At 41.6% G+C, this 17,464-nt stretch overlaps 2 protein-coding genes across 3 annotated transcripts in view; both read left to right on the forward strand.

The window, feature by feature from the left end:
* ZBED1 (zinc finger BED-type containing 1) overlaps positions 1–17,464 on the forward strand; it is an 82,357-nt gene that overhangs the window by 52,208 nt on the left and 12,685 nt on the right. The window contains exon 1 of one of the 2 annotated variants that reach the window (XM_054008493.1): positions 12,039–12,125. The exons of the other annotated variant lie outside the window; for it this stretch is intronic. The gene's annotated coding sequence lies outside the window, so the exon portion shown is untranslated. Of the gene's footprint in view, positions 1–12,038; positions 12,126–17,464 lie in introns of those variants that run through there. 2 annotated transcript variants of the gene reach the window in all.
* The window catches only part of DHRSX (dehydrogenase/reductase X-linked), a 221,358-nt gene continuing 215,006 nt past the window's right edge, over positions 11,113–17,464 (forward strand). Inside the window, exon 1 of the mRNA XM_054008517.1 lies at positions 11,113–12,125. Within this exon, the coding sequence (XP_053864492.1) occupies positions 12,014–12,125 (112 nt within the window). The 5' untranslated portion in view covers positions 11,113–12,013. The remainder of the gene's footprint in view (positions 12,126–17,464) is intronic.

Below are 17,464 nucleotides of genomic sequence, written 5' to 3' on the forward strand. Positions count from 1 at the left end.
ACAATCACTGTGTATTTTAGTGCCTTCAGGTTTGGTTCCAGATTTATCCCAGATACCAGTTCACTGTTTTGCTGTAGTCTTTCATAGTAGCTGGTGCAAAGAATGTTGATGCAGTGATGGACAAGCCTTCTAAAATTTGGTGGCTCATTTCAAACAAGTTCCAAAATGTTTGGAAGCCTTTTTAAAGTTTGTGATTGTCTCTTCGTTGTCATTCCACTTTGCACCAGGGTAGTCAGCTTTTTCTCCATTCCTGCCAATCTCATCTTCCTTTCCTTCAGACTCCCCTAATCCCTGTTTCTCTCCATCTGAATACAATCAGTTGATTCCCCATTCTTCTGATCATATCTGGTTGCCAGTTCTCTAAGAAGATTATCTATACATTGAATTTTGAATTAAGTCTTAACTTGAGGTCCCATTACTTTAATAAATGAATGATTGCCCTGTTATATAACTTGGTTGTGTTTTGGATTACATAGCTAGTGATTTGGATTTGAGGCCTTCTATATCCTTCTATTAATAAACTAAATGTAAAACAACTGTGCAAAAATGTAAGACTGAGGGATGAATGAATAGAATAAGAATGCCCGGATTAAAAAATTTAACTGTAAAACCCATGGGCAACCAAGAGGAGAGAGGAGGCCGGCCAGCCAAAAATCACATGACATGATAGTGCAAGGAAAGAAATTTGAGAATCTGTGGCTTGTTTCCTGGCCTCAGGGAGAAGTAGGTCTCTGTGGACACTGGTCTTTTCATTTATTATGCTACTTCTGTCAGTATAAAAAGAAATCATAATGTGATCACAGTCCCAAAGAGCCCTAAAAACAACAGCAAAGAAGCTTCAGCAGGACTCCAACCATGAATGTCTTCCCTCTGACACTTGACTATGAGGAACCAAGAAGTGTTCAGAGAATATAATTTGACCTTTCAAATATCTGCAGTACAAATAATTGAAGAATATTCAGTTCACTGGGTAGATTCAAAGAGAATGGCTGCAAACACTGGAGAAAAGTGAGAGTAAACCAGGACTATTGCTAGAACATGATTCTCTAAGATCCTTAAAGACTTTTGAATCCAAGTTGAAGTATGTGATATTTGTCTTTATTTTTTTCAAAGGTGCAGTGATTAAATTGGCAATTAAGTATTACACGTGTATTACTGCTTATGCTTATTTAATTACAAAAGCAATTAAAAGGCAAATAGTTTAATTCTGATCCAATGTCATGATTGTATCCCATTATGTTTAGATATTGTAGAATGAAAGATCATTGTTTGTTTTAAATCTCAAGCTACAAGCCCATATAATATATAACAGGTTGCTGAATCTGATCTGTTCTTAATACCCTCCCAGTGGCTGCATTGGAAATAGAGGGTACTCAGCACCTAATAGGCAGCGTACAGCAACTGTCAGGCCCAGGCCCAACTGGTCTAGGCAGAAAATGGTAAGTTAAAGATACTATACCATTTCATTGGTTTCAGAACTGTGTACATCAATATCAAACAGTTACATTTAGTGACCTTTAATTTGGTGATGCTAACCCTCAAGCAGCTGAATAGGAGATAGCAAAGTTAATTACACAATGAACATAGTTTTAGTGTTGCTGTGTATTTTTTTTTTAATCACTGACATGTCATAATTAAAAATATTATAAAAAGCACAGGGAGTGCATGTGACTAAAAAGCTTTCAATATTAAAAATACAGTCTGTTTAAACAAGTATTTTTCATATTGAAAAAGGCCTTAGTCCACATTAATCAATAACTCTACGTAAAGTTACATTTTTTTAAAACTAGGCCATTTTGTCTTGAGAGTTGCAAATGAGCAATCCTATAATGATTCACTGTTTGCTATTTTGGAAAAAGGGTTTTTTTCTAGATAAGCTTCTTTACTACCGCAGAACACTTTATCCCACAAACCCAAAACAGAAGATGCTTTCTCCATCCCCTGAGTACACTTCAAAGCAGATTTATCTAGGACCTAAATGGCAAGTGACTATAATACAACCTAACTCATTTTAATGAAAAAAGAACAGGGTCAAAACAAATTTACACATTGACAGCGTAGTGTTGTCAAGATTAGTTAAAATTTTGAAACTCTACAGAATATGGAAATTATGGTGGAAATACCTGTTAAATACCTTTTATGCTGTTCATTCATTCTCTATTTTTGAGGCTCATTATGGAAGAGTTTAATAGGGTTTGTGTCATACTGTCACTGCTACTCTAAATATGCAGATCTCCTGTTCTTCTTGTATGCTCTATTACTGTATTTTGCTATTGTTGTGGCTGTGCTGGTCCCAGGATATTAGAGAGACAAGGTAGGAAAGATAATATCTTTTATTGGACCAACTTCTGAGACAAGCTTTAGCGTTGTCACCTATAATCCCACATTGAATCATAGAATCATAGAATATCAGGGTTGGAAGGGACCTCAGGAGGTCATCTAGTACAACCCCCTGCTCAAAGCAGGACCAATCCTCAACTAAATCATCCCAGCAGGGCTTTGTCAAACCTGACCTTAAAAACCCCATTGGAACCCATACCGGGTATCATTAAACAATTACAACCCATACTTAATGGGGACCCCCTCCTGAAAGAAATCTTTCCTGAATCCCCTCTTCTGGCCTTCAAATAACCCCCAGTCTCACCAAGCTCATTATCAGAAGCAAGCTCCTCACAGACCAGGACACACTAGATCAAAGCAGCACCAGATCCTGCCATAACGACAGATGCAAAACATGAAGACATATTGTCACTGCTACAATGATCAACACAGCCTGCCCAACACACCTTTCAAGATTCAGGGGTCTTACATATGCCTATCACAACAGGTGGTGTACATCCAGAGCATTGAATGCTCTAATAACAACTATGGGGGTGAAACCAGATGATCACTATGTTCTCAAATGAACTGTCACAGAAAAATGATAAATGACAGAAACACCATATTACCTGCAGGTGAACACTTTCCACAAAATGATCACTCCCTATCTGACTTCTCAATCCTCATCCTCAAAGGAAACCTGTGTAACACTTTCAAAAGATGAGCCTGAAAGCTTAAATTCATAACTTTGCTAGACACTAAAAATCGTGGTCTTAATAAAAACACTGGATTTATGTCTTATTACAACAATTTGTAACCCACTAATCCCCGTTTTTTGTCCTATTCCTGCAGAGGTGTTAATGGCCCACTTCCCCTGGAAGGCTCCCTTAGACTATGTGTTAACTACTTATGCTAAACAATCTGTTCCACCTTTTATTTAGCTGTGACACTTTTGAGTACCTTTCCCAGACCAAGAAGTGCTCCGTGTAAACCAAAAGCTTGTCTCTTTCATCAACAGAAGTTGGTAAAGATGCCTCACCCACCTTGTCTCTCTATTACTGTATTGTTACTTCCACAAGTGGAAAAAAAAGTTTAAGTAGGCTCTAAAGAGTACAGATTTCACTTCCCCCAACCTCCTTCAATTTAACATCCAAGTGGACATGACTTTTCTCTATAAAATCCTACTGTGATGTGGGTATTTTGGTATTTTTCACATGAAATATACTTGACTTGGAAATACTTGAGTATGACTCTCTGATTACAAGTACAAGTCATATCAAGGTGCTGACCCAGAAAACATGGCTAAGAATTGGTCAAGCTCATTTATTGTTTCAGTTTTAATTAAGTGAGGGGAAACTTTGATGAATTTAAAAAGTTATTTAAATGTGTGTGTGCTATTGGAGATCAAAGCATGGAACATAGGAACTGCTAGTCTGGATCAGACCCAAGATCTATCTAGTCTAGTATCCTGTCTCTCAAGTGGCCAGTATCATATGCTTCAGAGGAAGGTGTAAGATCCCTCCAGTAGGCAGTTGTGGGATAATCAGCCACCCTGTTGGGGGACTCCTAAATAACCTGCTTATTGCCACCTTAATCTGTCTTTCCTGAGGTATGGCTCCAGGGTAGTTAAGGAAACACTTGAAGGACATATATATAACCTCCCAATAAAAAGATTGACACAGGTAATATTTTCCCCCAAAACAAAGTGTCTTTTTATTAATGTAACTAATAAATTCCTAATACAACATAATCTAAAAAGATGAATCAGGTACAAATCCCTTATTGCAAGTTAAAGAGCATTCAAACCGCAATAGCATACAGTTTAAATGATTTTAAGTGTGTGCACTGTGTCACAGATGGCCAGTCTGTAACAGATCGCTGACAGGAGTTCTTAAATTGTACTTTAAGTTTCACATAAATAAATTACAATTAACATTAATACACTCATACATCACACGGATACACATACTAATACCATACTACACTATCCTATATTAATACTATAATTAAATAATAACTAGCAGGCTTGCTTACTCTGTCCGTTGACTTTGCTCCAGTGACAGGACTCCCCCAGTTGCTGCCACTTAGTCACTGCCACTTCTGCTGCCCTTGCTGCTGCTTCAGGTCTGCCACTGCAGTTACTGTTGCTTCTTCAACTATCAGTTTGGTCAGATCTCTTCAGCAGCTGTACACTTCTTCTGTCCTCTTGGAACTCTCTCTATTTCCAGCAGTCCTTCTTGCTGGCTCCTAAATGAAAACTGCATGCTGACTGTCTGCCTTTTATACTATCAGAGCTCTTTTGAGCATGCTGTCCAGCATGCTCAGCGTATCTCATTCCAATTTATTGCATAAGTTCATTACTACCAGAAAAAGCAGCCTCAAACCAATCCAGTGTAGAGTTGTTTGACCTCTCTCTACCCTTGTATCACATATGCTCATTTCAAGCATTACCTCATTCTGCACATGCTCACTGCCATTGTTTTTACCTGACTCATGATTACCTCATCCGACTTTACTGCCTATGTTCCAGATCTAACCTACTTCTTAGCCATACCTCATTTAGTAACCTACATTCTATTGGGCATGCTCAGCCCAGAAATGCTTCATGGCCATACCTCATTTTACTCTCAGCTCTGGTCATGTGACCTACAACATCCAGTGGTAAGTGACCTACAGCTTTCAATTGGTGAAGTGACTCCTGCTTATTTGAAATGGAAGGTAGGAACACAAATTGGAGTCTGAAGGAGTCTGGGGAATTTTTCCAGTATCAACCCATATTAGATCTCATCCAGATCTCTAATAGTTATTTCAAAAAGAACAGGAGTATTTGTGGCACCTTAGAGACTAACACATTTATTTAAGCATAAGCTTGGGGGGAGGGATAGCTCAGTGGTTTGAGCATTGGCCTGCTAAACCCAGGGTTGTGAGTTCAATCCTTGAGGGGGCCACTTAGGGATCTGGGGCAAAATCAGTACTTGGTCCTGCTAGTGAAGACAGGGGGCTGGACTCAATGACCTTTCAAGGTCCCTTCTACTTCTAGGAGATAGGATATCTCCATTTATTTATTTAATGGGCTACAGCCCACTTCATCGGATGCATGTAGTGGAAATACAGTAGAGAACATGAAACAATGGGTGTTACCATACACACTATAAGGAGAGTTAAGGTGAGCTTTTATCAGCAGGGGAGAAAAAGAACTGTTTGTAGTGGTAATGAAAATGGCCCATTTCCAGCAATTGACAAGGACATATGAGGAACTGTAGGGGAGGGGTGGGGGAATAAGCATGGGGAAATAGTTTTACTTTGTGTAATGGCCCATCCACTCCCAGTCTTTATTTGAGCCTAATTTAATGGCGTCCAATTTGCAAATTAATTCCAATTCAGCAGTCTCTCATTGGAGTCTGTTTTTGAAGTTTTTTTGTTGTAATATTGCGACTTTTAGGTCTGTAATCGAGTGGCCAGGGAGACTGAAGTGTTCTCCAACTAGTTTTTGAATGTTATAATTCTTGACATCTGATTTGTGTCCGTTTATTCTTTTACGTAGAGACTGTCCGGTTTGGCCAATGTACATGGCAGAGGGGCATTGCTGACACATATCACATTGGTAGATGTGCAGGTGAACGAGCCTCTGATAGTGTGGCTGATGTGATTAGGTCCTATGATGGTATCCCCTGAATAGATATGTGGACATATCTTTTTGCGGATACAGACTAACACAGCTACTACTCTGAAACCTAATAGTTATTGATTAGCTTAAACTCTGAAGCATGAGATTTAATATCTCTTACAAATATTTTTGTTATTGTTAATATTGATAAAAGTGGATATTTTTGATATAAAAAAATCGAACCCTCCCTTTTAAATCTTGTTATATTCTTGGCCTCAACAACTTCCATTGGCAGTGAGTTCCACATCTAATTATACATTGTGTGAAAAAGTATTTCCTCGTATTGGTTTGGAACTTCCTAACTTTTAAATGTCTGTTTGTTCTTGTACCTTCACTTGATCAGTCATTGCATTTACATATTTTTATCTGGTACCGTCAGTCCTATTGGTCTCTTTTTTAAGATAAACAACCCCATTCTTTTCAATCTCTCTTAATATGAGAGTTCTTCCAAGCCCTTGATAAGTCTCTTGGCTTTTCTCTGATCCTGTACTAATTCAGCAGTATCCTTTGGCATAAGGGGTGACTGTATTAGTGATGAGGGTACCCCACTCATTTGTATAAAGGCATTGTAATATTCTTTGTATTATTCACCATCACATTCCATATATTAGCTTTTATGACTACAGCTGCACATAATTGGCAGAAATCTTCATGAGCTGTCGACAGTGTCACTGAGTTTATATAGTTAATATGGAACTCTGTAAGGTGTATGAGTAGTTTAAAATTTTCCCTCCAAAGTGCATAATTTTGAGTTAATCAACATGGAATTTCATTTGCCATCATGTTTCCTATTCACCTAACTTGTTTAGGTCTCTCTGAAGTTCCTCAGTCTTCTACTGGACAGGGCATACATTACTTATATTATTCTAAACAATGTTGTCATATGTAAATTTTGCTATCTCACTAGTCACCTGGCTTTTCAGAGCATTAATATTTTAACAACATACCTAGAGGTATCCCACTGTTAACCTTTAGCCATGATGAAAATTGACCAATTAACCATGTCTCCTAGCCAGTTTTTGATCCATGACAATATTTTGGTTGTCATGCATGACTACTTAGCTTCTTCAGTAGTGCCTTGTGCGGACCTCATCAAAGGCCTTATGGAAGTATAAATAAATTATGTTGACTGGTTCTCCTTTATTCACTGCTTTACTGACATATTCAAAGAATTCTAAGCGATTAATGAGACCTGATTTTCCTGTGCTGAAATGGTGCTGGTTAGTACAGCTGGGCAAAATTTTTCAGACAAATAGTTTACTCACTGAAAAATGCGGTTTCCAGTCGACCAAAATGATTTGTGAATTCTGCAAATAAGTTTGAATGGAAAAAAATATTTTTTTTCCAACCCCTCCTCCCCCCGTGTTTTGTTTTAACATTTTCAAAACAAAATATTTTGACCTTTCATTTCAAAATGACATTTCCTTTAGAAATTTAGTTAGATTTATAGAAAGAAAGAAAGAAAGAAAGAAAGAAAGAAAGAAAGAAAGAAAGAAAGAAAGAAAAAGAATTTATTTAAATTATCGCATGCGTCTGACGAAGTGGGTATTCACCCACGAAAGCTTATGCTCCAACACATCTGTTAGTCTTAAAGGTGCCACAGGACTATCTGTTGCAATTTATTTAAAGAAAGAAACAAACAAAAAGGATAAAAGACACCAGAAAACTAAATGAAACAAAATGAAAAAAATAAATAAATATGTTTAATAACTAAATAAATACAACATTTTTTTCCACTTTTTCATATTGGCAGAAAAAACATACAAAATCTGTTTTGGGTCAACTTGAAACAAATGTTTTTGTGGATTTTTTTGTTCAGCCACAAACCAAAATATCAATTATTTGCTCAGTTCAAGTTGTTAATCTCTTTCATATAATGATCCTCAGGTGTTTCATTGTTCTGTTTTAAATTATAATTTCAGGCAATTTCCCAGGTGTAAAGCATACCTCTCTATAATCCCTTACATATTGATTGGTCCATCCCCTATTGTTCAATCCCAGCTTCTGGCAGTCAGATGGACCTAACCTCCATGAATGTATCTAATTCTTTTTTGAACTCAGTTATACTTTTGGCCTTTACAACATCCTGTGGTAAAGAGTTCCACAGGTTGACTGTGTGTTATGTGAAGAAGTATTTCCTTATGTTTGTTTTAAACTTGCTGCCTATTAATTCCATTGGTGACCCTTGTTTCTTGTGTTATGTGAAGGGGTAAATAATACTTCCTTATTCACTTTCTCCATATGATTCATGATTTTATAGATCTCTATCATATCCCTCCTGAGCCCTGGTCCATACTACAAACGTATGTTGGTATAACTACGTCGCCCCTGAGCAATGCAGTGATATTGACCTAACTCCCAGTGTAGACAATGCTATGTTGACATGAGGGTTTTTCCTGTTGTCATAGCTACCACATCTTAGGGAGATGGAGTACCTACACCAAAGGGAGTAGGTAGCGTCTTCACTAAGTACTGCAGCTGCCTCACTGCAGCCCTATAAGTGTACACAAGCCCTTAGTTGTCTGCTATGCTCTCTGTAATTGAGGCTTGTAATGTGAGAATCATCTTTGATACCTCCCTGTACCTTATCCTACAAAGCCAGACTGTGTTCAGTTCTTGCCACTTCTTCCTCCAAAGCACTTCTACAACGGGCCTCTTCTTTCTGTCTACACAGCATGACCTCTTGTCCAGACACTCTTCATTTTCTGTCTTGATTACTGTAACCTCCCCATCTCTCGATTCCCTGACTGTGGTCCCCTGAGCTCTCCAATCCCTTTAAAAAGCAGCTGCTAAAATCCTTTTAGATGGACTAGGTCAGTGTTTCTCAAATGTGGCCACCGTGGCCGCATGCGACCACCTGGGGCTTTTCTTGTGCCCACAGCCTCCTGGGTTGTGATGGGATGGGGGTAGGTGGTAAAATAGTGGCTCCTCCCCCTCCCTGTTGCTCCAGGATGCACCGCCTTGGTGTTGGTTGCTGGGACCACCAGCAGGGGTTGGGCTCTGTCCCCCTCTGGAGACACCTGGAGCACAACACTGGAGGAGCAGGCAGCCAGTGAGTTCCCCATTTTCGCAGGGGCGGTGAGACTCAGGCTTTGGGCCTCAGCTCTGGGGTGGTGGAGTGGCAGGCTCTGGCCGGGGGGCTTTGAGCTCCAGCTCTGGGCTCTGGCTGTGTGGTGGCAGGCCCCAGGCTCTGACCACGGGGCTTCAGGCTCCAGCCCCCCTGCTGCCTCTCACAGTCCCCCACCCACCAACTCCCTTTGCCCCTGGCCCCCGCTGCCTCCCCTGACCCCCCCCCCCCATCCAGGGCTTAATTTGTCCCCAGGGCTGAGTAAGTCTGCTGTGAAAAGTGATACTTGCATGTTTGTTAATATCACTTTTCACAACAGACTTACTAGCTAGCAACAAATGAATTACAATGATTTGGATGTGTATATGTGCATATTTATTTGTTTTCCCTAAAGCTAATTAAGTATATTAGGGAAAAGTGTAAGGATGGCCACCAGCAAGAGTTGATGGCCGCTCTCTGAGGCCACCAAAAAATTTGTCCTGAGAACCCTTGGACTAGCTGATCCTGGAAGTCCCTGACAATCTTGTTTTCATGAGTACGATGTATAAGATCATAAACTCCAACATTAGAATATGTCATGATGGAACATAAGGTCACAAATAGAGGCAAAAAGGAAGGGGCAGAGGGGGAAGGTGCGTGGATAAGGTGATGGGGGCAGCATTGTTCAGTTTCACTGGGTCACATAACACCTAAATTCTGTACAGTAACTCCTCACTTAAAGTTGTCCCAGTTAACGTTGTTTTATTGTTATGTTGCTGATCAATTAGAGAACATGCTTGTTTAAAGTTGTGCAATGCTCCCTTATGACATTGCTTGGCAGCTGCCTGCTTTGTCCACTGTGTGCAGGAAGAACAGCCAGTTGCAGCTAGTTGGTGGGGACTTGGAACCAGGGTGGACCTGCAGTCCCTGTCAGCTCCCAGCTCCCCTAAGTTCCTTGTGCGGCAGCCGCGAGCAGGCTATCAATTGCCAGGTAGTTCAGCTGTTCCTCCCCCCACTGTCATGTGCTGCTCCTGCCATCTGCCTTGGAGCTGCTCCCAGGAGCCTCCTGCTTGCTGTGCGGGGGGCGGAAAGAGGGGGGGATAATGTCAGGGTCTCTCCCTCCCCCCTGCTTACCCCATCTCCATAGAGCGGGGGGGGGGGTCATGACAGGGCTCAGGACAGAGAGAGCTTGCTGACAGCTACTGCTGTCTCGACTTGCTGATCTACTTAAAAAGGCAGTGTACTTACAGTGGGGTCAGCGTACTTATAGACACATAGACTCATAGACATTAAGGTCAGAAGGGACCATTATGATCATCTGGTCTGACCCCCTGCATGCTGCAGGCCGCAAGACCCTTCCCTGGACTCTACCATTGAAGTCCCCAATCCTGTGTTTTAGTGACTTCAATCGGCTGAGACCCTCCTGCTAGTGATCCCTGCCCCATGCTGCGGAGGAAGGCGAAAAACCTCCAGAGGCTCAGCCAATCTACCCTGGAGGAAAATTCCTTCCCGACCCCAAATATGGCGATCAGTAATACCCCGAGCATATAGGCAAGAGTCTCTAGCCTGACCCTTGTTGGCCATTATGCTGTTCATGTACCATTGCTTGGTTTTCCTTGGCTACTATGTTTTATCATTAAACCATTCCCTCCATAAACTTATCCAACTTAATCTTAAAACCAGACAGGTCCGTCGCCCCCACCGTTTCCACCGTTACTTAAAGGGGCAATGCGCATCTCTCTCTCTCTCTCACACACACAGGGTGTGTATCTCTGTCTCTGTCTGCCATGCTGTCTCCCCTCCCTCCATCTGTGCTGCCTTATAGCATGTGAGGCTACAATAACAACAATGTGTTAACCCTTGGGGGCTCAGCCGACTACTAGTTCATTTAGCAGTAAGAAATATCCCACCCTCTTACTTCACCACCTCAACCAAGCTTCACAATCATCATTGCTCTGTACAGTATTAAATTGTTTAAAACTTATATTGTGTGTGTGTGTGTGTGTTTATTTATATATATATATATATAGAGAGAGAGAGAGAGTGTCTTTTGTCTGGTGAAAAAAATTTCCCTGGAACCTACCTCCCCCCCATTTATATTAATTCTTATGGGGAAATCAGATTCGCTTAACTTCGTTTCGCTTAAAGTCGCATTTTTCAGGAAAATAACTACAACGTTAAGCGAGGAGTTACTGTATTATCATACATCCAAGGGCAGAAGGGAACACTGTGATCACCGGTCTGACACCCTGTGTAACACAGGCCTTGGAACTTTCCCAGAATAATTCCTAGACCATGTTTTTTTTTTTTAAATCCAGTCTTGGTTTAAAAGTTGCCTGTGATGGCGACTCCACCACAACCCTTGGTAATTTTGTTCCGAGGGTTTATTACCCTTGCTATTAAAAATGTGTGTCTTATTTCCAGTCTGTGCACAGTTTATAAGCCGACCCTGGCCTCATTTTCATGGCTGTGGGGGCCCAGGATCAGAGCTCTCTTTCAGGAGGCACCCACAGGGCCCCCTTACTTTCCAGCTGCTCATTTCTCCAGCCTGACTCTTCAGTAAATTCAAAACCAACCCGGTCCCGGCCAGCTGGCCCCTGCAACTCCCGCCTCCCTGGCAGCTAGCGCAGCCCTGGCTGCATCTCTCCCCAACTACGGTGGCAGTGTCCCCCGCTCCCGCTCCTCCACCCGCCCGCTCGGCGCCTAGGGCGCCCCTGGAGGCATGGGGCTCAGGGGCTGCTCTCCCCTTCCCCCGCCCTGACGCGGTGTGGCCGCGCACATGCCCAGAAGCGAGCGGCGGAGCGTCCGGGCCGTGCAGCCTGTGACAGCGGCGGCGCTTTCCCTTCCGCTGGGTGTGGGCTCTGCAGCAGCGCCGCGCCCGCCCAGCCCGGGAGCAGGGACACACACACACATACCGACAGACAGAGGCGCACCGGGGCCCCGTCCGCGCTTCTCCCCGCGCCGAGGGGCGGGAGGCAGCCATGTCGCTATTGTCTCGGGCGCTGCCTGCGCTGCGGCTCTATTGCATCGGCCTCGCCGTCGCCCTGCACCAGCTGCTGCGCCGCCTCCGCCCCGGCGGGCCCCCCGCGCCAGGTGAGAGCATCGCTCCCCGCTGCTGCCCAGCGGCGGTCGGGGCCGCCCCGTGCGGGGCGCTGCTGGCAGGCCCGGGGAGCTGTGCAATGGCACCGGGCGCAGCCCGCCTGCGGTCCGCCGGGCACTGAGCCCGCTCTCCTAACGGGGCAGGGGGGAAAACAGGAGGCCGGCGGCCGCTCCCTCTTTGTAGCCTTCCCTTCCTCCCCCACCCGGGCCCCACTCTCCCCGCGGGGGCTGGGACGTGTGCCGTGACCTTGGCCCCTGCGCACAGCGAGGGTCTGCAGCGCCACCCCTAAGGAGCGGCTCCGGCTCCTGCGTGTGTGCAGCCTGCCCTCCGGCCGCACCGGGGGCTCCCCTCCCTGCCAGAGCTGCAGTACCACAGGGCCTGGCCCTGGCACTCCTCCCCCGTGAGCTGCACACGCTGCGGCTGCTGCGCCGGGCCACGGAGCTGCGCGCTCCAGCCTCCCCTCGGCCCGCTGCGCTGGCGCCCTCCGCACGCGCCTGGCTGCTGGGCTGGGGCCGCTGGGCCCTTTCCCCTGCTGGCTTTGTAGGCGGTTCGTGGGCTTGAGCCTGCCTGTTTAGTGCTGGCATACTCAGTTACTGGGGAGACACCTGCACACGCCCTCTCGCTGCTTTAACTGCACTCGTTCCCGTACTAGACACACAGTCCCCCCCGCGTTACTGCACTTGACCCAGGCCGCTGCGTTAGGCCCTTGCATACCTCTCTGCTGCTAGACCTGAGTGGCGTTGTGGTTAAGGTGCTGGACAGACCCCGGAAAGCTGGGTTCAATTCCCCGCATTGCCTCAGATTCAGGCGTGATTTTTGTTCTGTTTGTACCTTAGGTCTCAGCCTCACGTGGGTGTTGATCAGTGTTTGTGATGTGCTCAGATACTGTGGTGATAAACCTATAAGAAATCACCAGTTCCCCTAGCTTCTCCTGCTGAACGAGAACCTGCTGCTTTGCCTGGCTACCTTCCTCTGCCCTGATCCTGTGCCTAGATACTAGGCTAGAACCCTCCCTGTTCTCCTTGCCTGCTTTTGAATTCTGCCACTCAAGTAAATTCCTCCATCTCTGCTAAACTTGGACACTGGACTTTATTCTTCCACACTCCTGGCCACTTGATTACATCCTCTCTAAAATCACTCTTCCAGTATTGACAGTGGTGAACTTCTTCACTGAATCCGACTCTCATAGACTGCTAGTCTTTTCTTCCCACCCAGCCATTGGTGGGAGTGTTTGTATGCATTTTATATGCTGAATATATATTGTCATTACTTGCCAGCATTTAAGGTGACAATTCAATGGCATTCAGTTTGCTCTGTGGCGCTTTTAGTTTAGCTCCTTTTCTGACAGTTTTGTGTTACATTTTTAAATGATTTTCGTAGTCAACAGAAAACTTAATGATGTTCTGTTTCCCCACATTAGGTGTCTAGGAAGGAAACTTGAGGTTTCCAAAAACGATTAATCTGGGAATCTCTTCAGGCCAGACATCAACACAATAGGCATCTTATATTTAAAAGGATACTGATTTTTAAAGACACTTTTGAATTTGTTGGTGCTTCTAACAGCTCCCTGCAACTTGGGAAGGCCTGAAAAACATGTAATGAGTGACAGCATCACTGCAGCTCACTAGTTTGGTTCTGTTTATTTTCTCTGACTAGCTTCAAATGTGGCTCTTATGGAGGTGATGGTGGTTTTAACCAGAATAACAACAAAAATGCAGGTATAGGTATGCAGTTCAGTGAGATTATTTAAAATATGAGACCCAAATCAACTTATTGTATAGTTGAGGTACTAGGGAGGAGAGAAAATAAATTTGTGTCAACCATTAATTTTTGTAAAATTAATGCAAAGACTGGACAGCACAGATTTCCACACATGGGTTCATTGGGTAATGTTTCTTCCATACTAATAATTCTAATGCAGATTTGAGTTTTGCTTTCTCATTCTCAAAAACATATAACATGCCAAAAAGAAAAAAAAGCAGATGTGTGCCTACAGTTTTGTGTCAGCTGAGCATTCTTCTAGCATTAGTTTTTCTTGGCAGGGTAAAGTTGTGGATTATGCCTAGAGTGTGTAACGCTTTCAAAATAATTTAGAACTGAACAGAAATATTATGACAAAGATTGACCCAAACATTTTATTTTATTGTAATCTTAAATATAATTAACAAATCAAAAAATATCAAGAATGTATTTGAAACAGTGTGATTAAAAAACAAACCAACTTGTGAACAGGGGTATTTTGATATGGACGTTAGGCTAGTCTAGGTAAGATTTCAAAGTAGTGATCATAGTATGACAAAAACAACACTTTAAAATGTGAAAGTAATTACATGTGTTTTAGAATGAACATAGTTAATCTTGGATCAGTAATCTGCTACTTCTGTTGGAATAAAGAAGCAACAATTGTGTCAAGAAGTTAGTGAACTAAAAATATTTTAAAATACAGAAGTTGAAAGCTTTTTCTAACCCTTGTAGTCCTCAATTCTTAAAAAGATATGATTACTGGAATAAAAGGTGCATAAATCAGGTATCAATTGCCTCATCATGAGAGACATTTAAAAAAACATTGGGGGAATAGGGGAGAGCCGAAGATTTGTAGTTTAGCTCCTCAAGTCTACATGTTCTGGAATTTGGACCTCAAACCTACTGGACCTCATCTACACTGGCAAGCCACATAGCCATAATTCAGCATAGGTGCAGCTCCATGGTGGAAGCTATATTATAGAAAGCAGTCTGGCATCCAGTGATTGATCTGCCCTGTGTTGAATTAAGGGTCTGAAGTCCAGTAGTGTAGCTGTAGCTCTTATATCTTCAGAAGCTGCATTCATTTAAAAAAAGCTTGTTATACTATTTCACAGAAATATTCAGGAGCTGCAGTCTAAAGTAAACTAAATTAAATTAGTCCTCTTTTCCTGAATTAATCAAGGTTGTATGCTGTTTTCACTACACAACTTAACTTGTCTTTCTAAAAACTGACTCCTACTACATCCTGCTAATATTTGTCTAATTTTACAGATATTGTTTAGGATGGTGTGTATGGAAAGGACAGTTTGAACTGTACAAATGAGGCAGCTCGGGGGGCAAAATATATTGCAGTAGTTGTTTTGATTTGTGAACTGAAAACACAAAAGTGTAAATATATAACATGAAGGTGCAATTTTCACAGCATTCCAGGGTAGGAGTATCAGGAAGTTTGCTTCTGACTCTGAAACTGAAACACAGAAGGAGGAATTTCAATGCAGGTTGTGAATTTAATGTAGACTTCACAATTAAGTGCAGTGCTGGAAAGTAAAGGAGAAAGAGGAATTATATAAATTATTATTTAAACATTTCTCAATACTAATTGTATAAAATAGTATAATTAAAGATCAGTATGGTAATATATATCTGTTAGTACTGTGTGTACCAAGATAATTATCTATTCAAATAGATACTACTGCATGCATATTCTTCTCCCACTGCTTAACTTTAATAATTAAAATAAATGCTCGTACTGATATCTTAATGTAAGGTGTGACCTTGCCTCAAAATCAAGTTTTAGAAACAAAAATCTAATCAGTGAATTTACAAAAGATGAGCTAGCTAATTGTGACACCAGGAAGTTAATACAGGAAATGTGGTTGCAGCCCATTGCAAGTCATCTCATTTTTTTTTATCTTTTTAAAATCATGCTATCTCTGACACTAATTGTTTCACAGAGTAGGATTTTCTGTGATCATGTTGAAGAGTTGTCAGAAAATTTTTGTTTTTTCTCATGCTGCATTTGATCTTCTATTGCATAAATCATTTCACTGAAATTTGGCTTCAGACATACTCGATGGTGTATGTTTTGTACTTGTGGAGAAGACTTGTTAATGTTTATATTTGGTACTTGAGAGACGTAGAAAGTGACTTAGAACTGAGTGCTGATATTACTCATTCATGTTTTTAAAAGCATCTTTTAACCTGAGATAGACTTTAAATGTGCCCAATTTTCTCTTTCTAATTAATCTAAATGAAATTATTTTCTTCTGGCTTTCGCTATAATTTTCAAAACATTCAAAACTATTAATAATAGAGAGCGTGGGTCCCCTCAATTTTGATTCAAGTATTAATAATATCTTTTATTTCATATGGAGAAAGTATTATAATAGATTAAGGATGCTGTACTTCCTGTCTTAATTATGTTTCCCAGTTGTTAAAATTGTTTCACTCCAGAGACAGTTTGTGATCCATTGCTGGTGAAGTGATTTACATATATAAGAGGAATAATATCTGGGATCCATCAAGATGAAAGGAACTATATATATTGTACATGTAAGATATTATTAAATTATATCCAGAAAAAGGCTACATTTAAAAGAGAGCAATTTAGATTGCAAAGTTATGTGTGGTTCAGTGTTATAATTAAGGTGGTGGTATGCTGATGTATCTTTAACTGTTGCAATGCTACGGTGTACCACTAGATAAATGCTGAATCTATATACAAATGATAGAAAAGATCTTACAGTCATAAAATCAGGTGGAGTGAGCCTGGGACACTCATTCACTGTGAATGAACTTGTGTTTTCTTGTTCTATGACAGGATCTGTATGTTGTAGAATTTCCCTCCTTAATTTTAAATATTAAAGGCACACCACCTGTTTTATTACTCGACTTCCTCTTTGCTTCCAGGAACCTCTGTGTTACAGTAAGGGATATTCTGGGATAAAATGAAATTTGTTGAGTCTGTATGTGTCCCAGAAACCCTGTGACATGGCTTGAAATAGAGGTATCTGAAAGCAATAATAACAGCAAATACTGATATGGTACATCATGCCAGTGCATAATATGAAGCTATTAAAATCATCATCTGTAACATTATACTGTATATACCTCTCCTTCTAAGTTATACTGTCATACTATGAGAATGCATAACATGGAGTTGTTAATATGGATCCTTGGAATGATACAGTATAACCATGTTGGGTCAGTAATTCATATTGATGACTGAAGCACTGAAATTAGTCATAGCAAAGGACATACCAGTATTCAGAGCACATTTTTAAAAACAGAATAGTTTTACCTCCTGATGCAGAATCTTCAGATGTAAATATTTAAAGAAATCAACCAAACCAAAAAATCTGCAACTCCTCCTCATCTTTAACCTTCAATAATCTTGTCTTAATATTTTATTAAAAAACCCAAAATATTAAAAAATAACTAGAATAGTTAAAAGGAACAAAAGTCCCTTACTCCATAGTGTAAACCCACAGGAGCAACTGCACTGGAAAGTTACACACGCACAAACATTCCCGCAGGTCTGCACCAATGTCATGAAAAGCCTTCTAGCTTGTCTTATTCACCCAGGGCT

This window comes from Malaclemys terrapin, chromosome 1, assembly GCF_027887155.1.
Source record: "Malaclemys terrapin pileata isolate rMalTer1 chromosome 1, rMalTer1.hap1, whole genome shotgun sequence".
NCBI lineage: Eukaryota > Metazoa > Chordata > Testudines > Emydidae > Malaclemys > Malaclemys terrapin.